This window comes from Formica exsecta, unplaced genomic scaffold, assembly GCF_003651465.1.
Source record: "Formica exsecta isolate Colony F162 unplaced genomic scaffold, ASM365146v1 scaffold2001, whole genome shotgun sequence".
NCBI lineage: Eukaryota > Metazoa > Arthropoda > Insecta > Hymenoptera > Formicidae > Formica > Formica exsecta.
Genome location: NW_021849300.1, coordinates 1 through 9,625, shown reverse-complemented (window position 1 = coordinate 9,625; position 9,625 = coordinate 1). Strand labels below are relative to the sequence as shown.

At 33.9% G+C, this 9,625-nt stretch overlaps 1 protein-coding gene and 1 pseudogene across 1 annotated transcript; one reads left to right on the top strand and one right to left on the bottom strand.

Annotated features, from left to right (window-relative positions):
• The first annotated feature begins 402 nt into the window (after window positions 1-402).
• On the top strand, window positions 403-2,215 carry LOC115234598 (annotated as a pseudogene).
• Window positions 2,216-2,324: 109 nt separating this feature from the next.
• LOC115234597 (protein ALP1-like) lies at window positions 2,325-3,227 on the bottom strand. The gene has a single exon (XM_029805776.1). It carries the CDS (start codon window positions 3,225-3,227, stop codon window positions 2,325-2,327), a length of 903 nt encoding a protein of 300 aa, XP_029661636.1.
• Between the last annotated feature and the right edge of the window lie 6,398 nt (window positions 3,228-9,625).

Below are 9,625 nucleotides of genomic sequence, written 5' to 3'. Positions count from 1 at the left end.
TTTTATGTTTCACTCTACCGTCGTTTAAATTTATTGTGACGTTGATTCTTCCTATCGTATATACTTTATATCCTGTTACTCCCGTAAAGCCTATCGCACACAAATTGACATAGCTGCATATGCATAGCATAAGACCGTCTGGACCAATGAACATCGAACATAAAATCGCTATATTGATTTACATAGCATATCATAAGTATTAACATAAACATGTGCATAGAAATGAAAAAATCCATAAGAACGAAATTTCTATGCATATGGTTTATGCACAACCAATCATATGCCAGACGCGAGTTTCCGCCAAGATAACAAACTAGTTCCATCGTATTGTACGTATTCATTCACTATCCAAGTGTCCAGTATATCAAGACTGCATTTAATAAATAAATTAGTGACGCTAAAATGGAAGATCATAATAATTATTTTATTAAAAAAAGAAAAAATGAAGAAGATGAAGATGAAAGCAGAATGCTTAATGCAATGACTGCGAGAGAGGAAGATTCTTTATTCTGGTACTTTGTGGCTCTATATTTCTGCAATGTCTTTGTAATGTTGCATTGCAATTTGCAACATTGCAATGTTGCTGCAATATAATCGCAATGATCTGTGCTGTATGGGATAGATCTGGTTAAAGGTTATCCGCATCTTTATGATAAAGAATCAAAAGATTTTAAAGATATTATAAAAAAAATAACTCATGGAAAGAAATAGGAGAAATCTTAAACGCAACAGGTATAGAATACATTTTTCTTTTATATCAGTATTGCGTGCAGTCATATAATTTCTTTCGTGTCTTATTCTAATAATTACAATATATTTCTTATGTGTATATATTTAATATAATAGATTTATTTATATTTTCTGTATCTTTTAGCTTCAGATTGTCAAACGAGATGGGCAAGACTACGTGAGCGATACTCTCGTGAGAAGAAATTACGAGAAATAGAAACAAGAAGTGGAAGTGGAAGTACAATGAGGCAATCATTTCCTTTATACGAACAAATGAATTTTTTGTTCAAATTTGTCAAGAGTAGGAAGTAAGTTTCTTTTATCGAACTCTTATATAGTTATATTAATATATTTGTAAAACGTTTATGTAATCCTATGTTTGAATGACTTAAATGATTTTATTCAGATCTATAACTAATATATCGCACTTGACTTCCAAACAAATACATCCAATCAAGACGAGTGAGTCAACAGAAAAGTTATTAGATGTACAAATCAATAAATGCCCAATTTTTGATAAAAAACGGCGGAAACTTATTTGTACACCTAATAGGTAAGTTTATATTTAGTAGACAACTAATAATATTTGTTTAGAAAATATTGTGTGGGTTATTATTTTAAATATAATTTTAATTGCAGGATCCTCAAATATATCAAGGAATCAGATTCGATCAAGTAACGAAAATGGTGATATAATCAATAAATCACCTAAACCAGTGTTAAAGACTGTGAATGCATCAGCAACAGTAGCTTCCACTAGTTCATCGATACCTTCTGCATTACACTCCCATTCTCATTCAGTTCTGACATCTTGCTCACATAATAGTGATACTTATTCCCAGATAAATATGTGGAACCAACGCAGACCATCTTCTATTAATCCTGTACCTGCAGATATTATAACAAGTATAAAATTTTCAGAATTATGCAAACCTTTATATATCAATACTGAAGATGAATTAATATTAACACATTCTTCCTCCTCATTTTCTTCTTCGGAATCATTTGATAGCAATGATGATTTTCCTTCACCACATAGCCCAGATGCATTTAGTAACAATGAAATATTCTCTCCATTATAGAATGTTCAGAAACATTAAAAAACAAAACAGTTTCTCCAGCAGCACATTCAAAAGCTTCACCTAATGAAATAATTTCATCACAACTTGATCGAGAATCAGTATCTCCAGCATTGTCTTTTGACTCTTCGTCAGGCATATCATCTGATCCACCAAAAAGATTTACCAAAAAAATTAAACGCACACCCTTAACAGATAATAAAATGGAAGAATCTTTTTTAAGATTAACGTCAGTGGTTTCATCGCATTTAGAAAACAAAACTGAGAATAAAATATCCCCTAATATAACTGAAATAGATGAAGATGAAATTTTTGCTAAAGCAATTGCATGCCAATTAAGAAAAATCTCGGAACCTCAAAAAACTCAATTAAAGGGCCAGATTATGAAAATATTGTATAATCTATGATATAAAAGGTTTTATTATATAGTTATAAAAAATACATATGCATAAAATATTTTATTGTATGTTTATATAATATATAAAATAAAGTTTATAAAAATTTATAAAGTTATTTTTATGATATATCTCTGTTACATCCCCTATGAATATATTCTATTTGCCATGATACTTCACCTTGTGGTGATGACAAATATTCAGATAAAATATCTCTTTGAATATATGCTTCTCTTATCGCTCTATGTATATTAGTACGTCGCAAATTATTTACATTATTTAGATTAAACCTCCATGCACCTTGTGTAATCTGTCCTGTGTTGTCTTCACTATCGACATAATTTTGAGGACAGTAAGTATTTTCGCCTATTACACTATTATTTTCTGTCATTAAAAAATTGTGCAAATTTATTGCAGCCATGATTATCTTATCTGTATGCTCTGGGTTCAAACATATACAACGTTGAAAAATTCTCCATCTTGAGACCAGAATTCCAAATGTATTCTCAATAATACGTCTAGCTCTTGATAAACGATAGTTAAAAATAGATTTTTTTTCATTCAAAAACTGTCCAGGATAAGGTCGCATTATTCGTTTCGATAATGGAAACGCCTCATCAGCAACAAAATAATAAGGCATTTCTATATCTGATAGAGGTAACTTACAATCATTTACAGGTATATTAAGATCATTACTGTTTAAGCACTTTCCGAATTCAGATTGTGCAAATATACCGCCATCACTTGCGCTACCACATGCACCACAATCTACTATAGTAAAACTATACTGACAATCGCACGCAGCTAATAAAACAATACTAAAACTTTTTTTATAATTAAAGTACAAACTACCGGAATTTGGAGGTGCTTTAATAACAAAATGTTTCCCGTTGATCGCTCCAATACAATTGGGAAAATTCCAATGATTCCAAAATCCAGCAGCTATTTTCTTCCAATCTTCTTCTTTAGGTGGCTTTAAATACATGGGACTTAAAATTTTCACTTTCATATTGTCACTGTGCATGTTTCTTTAATAATTTTATAAACAGTTGATTCACCTATTCGATGTGAAAATGCAATCGAGGATACTTGATCTCCTGTTGCAAGAAATCTAAAATAAAGCAAAAGCATTAACAAATACAAAAAAAAGCAAATACAAAAAGCAAATACAAAAGCATTTACAAATACCTGAGCATAATAATAAGCCGTTGTTCTGCCGGTAATGCTCTCCAATTTCTTTTTTCTAGATGAGGTCGCAATATATTTAATAATTTATAAAAAATAGAGATATTCATTCTCGTGTATTTAAAAAACATTGTCGCATCTTCTTTTAATTCTTGAAAAAGATGTTGGAAGTCACCAAATAGTGGTCGAAGCATATATATTGGTCGTACCCAGCACAATCGTTTTTTATTTTGTTTACGTTTTCGCAAAAGTATATAACTCGCTGATATTATTGCAGTATAAATGTAATCATATGTATCCATTTTAACACATGTTAGTAATGTTTATGGTTAGGAGTATATTCTTATGACAGCTATTATTCCTCAATCCTGATTGGCTAAAATTTATGTTTATGCATATTTGTGTACGTTGAATATCTTTCTTATGCTTATGCTCTGTTATGTCTATGTTCTATGTATTTTGTGTGCGATAGCCTTAAGCGCTATTTTATCTTCTGTTATTAGCGTTCGTCTTTTAAATGCTTTACTTTAATTAGTGATATAGCGGCTCCCGTGTCGAACAATAAATTTATTTTTCTTTTTTTCGATTCTCGCATAGGTAAAGCGACTAAGTCTAGTCCTGTATGCGTTCGCGGGGCACGCTTCACGTGTGTAACGTGATAATCGATTGCGTGTGTTAGTCTACTAGACGCGCTTATTGATGATTCGACATCAATATCTAGTTCTATATTATTCGCTATTAAACTGTTGTCTAATTCGCGTTCGATTACAACGTTTGCTCCGATTTCTGGTTTAAACAAATTCTTGCTTGAATTTAATGCGTTTAGATTTCTTCGTACGTTATCGCGTATATCCCGGAGTGCTTCTACTGCTACTCTTATAGGGCTTACTGCGCTATTTCTAATGGCTCTATTCGCTGGTTCGCAAAATAGCCACGATTTATTTGCTACGCTTTTTTGTTGCGCGTTTCGGTTTTCCGACATTCACGCGTTTACAAAGTTTTAATTGTTCGACTTACAATAATACGATAAGCAGCATTGTCTCTCGTTCGGTGTCGGCCGTCGGGCGTCGATCGTCGCGTGCTGTTGAGATAGGTCGGTGCGTTTTCTCAGGTTCCGCTTATCGTTGTCGCTTCGATGTACCGGGTGATTCGAAGTTCCTGATGGACTTCCTTTTCCTCGGTTGTAGTTGTCGACCGTTTGACGGAGTTTCCTTTGCTGTCTCTCGTTCTGTCGATTCCACGGAATTTTTCTTCCTCGTGGTTGTGGACCTTTGCCGGTGTCGATCTTGTTAGAGCTGGCGTAACCCACCACTGCCACCAATTAATATATACAATTTTATTTCAGAGTTAGTTATTGTTTATGTTAAGTAAGTTATTGTTTACTTTTTCTACTACTAATCATGTTTTATATTTCTATAAATTAATTTTTTTTGTTATATCTGGTTTTATATTATTATACAAAAATGTATATTAATATCAATATATTTTTAATGCTATTTATTATTCACTGTTCAAGATTGAAACGTTTAATTTAATCGATGAATTTAAACTGTAAATTCAACCGACATATCTGAACGGTAAGAGCCGCAATCAAAACACGAGCGAGAATAAGCATCGTCGCGATCAGCCGATCAGCGCGTGATCGCGTGATCAAAACAAAATTAACAAAATAATGTCAAACAAGGATTGACAATCGTGCTATTTCTCTATCCCGTTGATATGATATACGAAGTATCATCGATATTATATAGTAACGAAGCAACAAGTTACCAAGTCTGACAGGCACCCTTTGTCTTACATCTTGCGTATTTGTTCACTCTGTTACCTATTATTCTACTATTATTATTGATCAACATACAATATTTAATTGCACGTATAATTTTAACTATAATTTAAACATATATATGCACATATGTATATATACAAATATAAAATTCTCAAAAAATAGGCGCCCGTTAGTCTTGTTGCATTACTGCTTTCTGCCACGAGAGGCCAGAAAGCATTGTCGCTCCTTGTCTAGATTTATCTCTCAACGATCGCATCCGTGTGCTCAACGTATCGGTGTTTGTGCCTTCACAGATACTACACACATACGCGATGAAAGAGAGACAAAGACGGCGCGATCATCTCTCTTTGTCAAGCGCTCAGTGTACTACCACTATCGAAAAGATCGAAAAGTGGATGTAGCACGGATATGAACCAAATGACCGACAATATCGAAAAGTGGATGTAGCACGGACATGAACCATATGGAGATTTGACCGACAGTACCGAGAAGTGAATGTGGGTAAGTGTTTCCAATTCCTAAAAGTGGATCCACGGCGCTGCTCTACGGCCTAGAAAAAGCGTCCCACGAAAATCGCCGGCATTGCCTCTCTCAGGCTTCTCTCTGATAATAATTACCACAATAGCAATTATATACGCCAAGAAAAAATATAAGACAAAAAAGAAAAAACTACCAGAAACTAATATAAATCCGATGTGCAAACCGAAAATAATTCAAGAGCACATTTACGGCACCACAAGCGGATCGAATAGAACTGCTGAGATAGAAACCGACACCGCGATAACTAACACTGCGATGCTATATTAAAATAAAGTAACCATAAGAAATAATTGTAAAATGCGAATAATGTATAACGAAAAATATGTAGACGAAAATTCACATATAGTTAATTTTCTTTTTCCAAAGGGGAGAGATGTCGTAACCCGATCAATTCCTCAATATATTAAAAGAAAAAACGATAAAGTAAAACAGAAAACATTAAGAAAGAGCTGAGTAAAGCAAAGCATTAAAATCAGAAAAGAGATCAAGGAAAGATAATTAAGAAAGAGTAAAGTAATAAAAGATTATTAATAAAATAAAAGTAAGATACGTGACTAAAGAGAAGGAAGTCACGGTCAAGTTCTCGGAAGCTGAGTAGGTAGCTGACGAGACAGCTGACGAGCGGAGCACAAGACATGCTCCGGTCAGGGACACCGCACTCCTCCCTAATCAACGACCTAATTAATTAATATATATTGTGCGAGATCGCACTCAATAGTGCGAGATGCACCGACGCTAGCTCAGTAACATAGTTCATTAACATCGCTCGCTCATATCAACAGTATCGATATACCGTACATATCGCGCCCGACTGTTATAATCGCGACTAAGTGAAAGTGTACAAGAATCTGTGAAATATATCAATTTCTACCTAACGTCCGGGAGTGTCTTATTTTGAACGTGGGTCCTAATCCTTTGGGCGTATAAATCCCTAAAGACTTCTTCCTTAGCGGCTAGAGGCACAACACATTTAAGAGAGATAAGAAAAAAGATTGTAAATTTAGGCAATTACAAAGAGTTTTTTCTCGTTTCTCTTGAATATCTTTATATATATTCTCAAAGTTTATCTATTTAAATCTGAAGTATCCTGCATATTAAAAGATTATTATCAACTTTTTGATTTTATATAGAAATGGAAACTATTAAACAATTTTCTGTTATCTAATTAACATTACTATTTTATAAATAATTTACAAGTTTAACAAATTGATAATGATTAAATAATTTAATTCATAAAAGTTAAAATTTTAGCCTTTAGGGCCGGAGCACAGACTTTTGCATAAGCGCATAACCATAAGCATAAGGAAATTGATTGGTCCATAAGCATATGCATAAGGAAATGGACCAACCAATTTCCTTATGCTTATGGTTATGCGTTTATGCCAAAGTCTGTGCTCCGGCCCCTTCTTATATATAATCTTAAATCCCCGATAAGATTATATAAAGGAAAGTTAAGTCATACTATTAATACTATGTATACCAATGAGCAACCCATGATGCATTGCAAAAGGCCGCGAGAGCCAATAACAATCTATCTTATTTAGCATCTCTTTTTTAAATCGATTGCGCACACATCGATTCTTTACATTGCATTATGGGTGGCCCAGGCTTATAACTTAACCTTCTTTTATATAATCTTAAGTGCCGGTCTACAATAGGTGATTTAAGCCCTAAGCCTTAAGAAATTGACCAATCACAATCAAGTATGAGGAGAATACTCGACTGTGATTAGTCAATTTCTTAAGGCTTAGGGCTTAAATCACCTATTGTAGACCAGCACTAATCCCAGATCTAGAGTCTCTCTAACAGAGTCTGGCCATATGATAGCAACTTTTGATTGATCCGCTATTTTTAGCAAGTCCTGCTGATATTTGAATGGAAATGGCAATAACAGTAAATTGTTACAAAGGAAATTAAAAATATACGTGGTAAAAACAATACATACATAAGAATTTTCACTGTACAGGAAACGTGTGAAGAGTCAACAGTTTAAATAAGAAAATAAAAGGAGACAAAAAAAGAAAGAACGAAAATATTACAACAATAGTAATTTATTGTATTAAGACACTTATATTAAGAAAAAACACTGTAGAATATATAATAAACTATGTAACAATATAGAAATATAGAATATGTAATAAGTAATAACAAACAAAACAATTTTATTAGTTTCATAAATAATTGGAAAAGCAAGACATATTAAGGCACATTAGGAAAAGATATTATTATGCATAGCCATGGATTTGCTACCATATCTATATTTACTAAGCATAGTATTTTTTGTCTGATAAACGTATATTTTCTTCTCTCTCGCAGAATTTTGCCAAAACTGTCAAGTTGGCCAGATTCTGTTAGAAATCTCTGTATAATACTTTACAGACAAATTTGATATTTTTTATTTTGGTAAACCTGCATAAAAGGGGACCCCCCTCGAATAACCTTGACCTTGACATATGTTGTCAAAGTCATCGTCCTGAGTGACCTTCAAAAGGTCATAGCCGTCGCTCGTATTTTATTAAAAAGTTATTAATGAAGAAACTTTAATGAATAAAACATAATTTTATGACACTATGTACGTTTTAGAAGGGTTAAGGTTAGATATAGAGTGAATTTGGTTTTGTCTTGAAAAGTACATGCATGAACACAGTGAGTTCCGCCCCCCCCCCTTCGGGAGGGCTCCACTTCCGGAAGATATAACCTAACCCAAACCAATTTCTAGTTATAAATCAGAAATAAGTTTGGGTTAGGTTATATCTTCCGGAAGTGGAGCCCTCCCGTAGGGGGGGGGGCGGAACCCACTGCATCCACGCATATACTTTACAACGCGAAGTGAGGTTCCACATGGGTTTACAACTTTCCACGTAAAGCGAAGTTCAACTCAAATTAATGTGTCTAGTTTTTTGGTAGTGGAGCTCCCCCGTAGGGGGGGGGGCGGAACCCACTGCATCCACGCATATACTTTACAACGCGAAGTGAGGTTCCACATGGGTTCATAACTTTCTACGCGACCGTGTATAAATACGAAAAATACTGAAGGTGATTCTTGTAATAACATTTCTGTTTATATACAAAGCGCTCGCTTGTAAAGAAAAAGTAAACAGTATTGTTATGGCTGTTCATATATGCTTGCGATTCTATCTATACAGTGTCAAAAATATAAATTGTACCTATAACACTTATTTTGTTAGTAACTTTTTAATAAACTACGAGATACGGCTATGACCTTTTGAAGGTCACTCAAAATGATGACCTTGACAACATATGTCAAAGTCAAGATCATACGAAAGGGGTCGCCTTTTATGCAGGTTTACCCCCCAAAAAGTATGTATTACGTATGAGAAATAAACATCTGCGCATGCGTGACTTAAGTAAGAATCAGTAGGAAAGAAGAGGATAGGAGCTGGATATGTAATATGGCGGATGTGTATACATACAGACGAAAAGTGTTTGTGTATGTGTGTGCTGTGTACGCATGTGTTGTGTACATACTTTTCGGGGCCATATATTATTATCTGCCTCTCACTCTACTCGTGCGGTTACCCCATCAGCAGTCTATTTTATATGACCTACATGAAGCTAGCCGGCAGAAATTATAAAATATAATTATTTTTAACTTTTCTGAGTGTATTACGTTTGTAAATTGTTTGTGATTGATTGTGAGTCTGTTTTTAATGTTTGTGACAAATTAGGTATTTTGTAATTAACAATTTTAGCTTAGTCATGATGTCAACCGATACTTTTTAGTAATAAACAGATTTTGTGATAACTGATAACTATAATCAACAGGAAATCGTTTGTGATTTATACCAATGTTACGTTTGTGAATTGATAATTTTTTTAATTAGGTGCAGTAGTATAGCTATGCGGGTTCTAACCCAGGTCCTCTGAGGAGGGGTGAGGGGCGAGGGGAA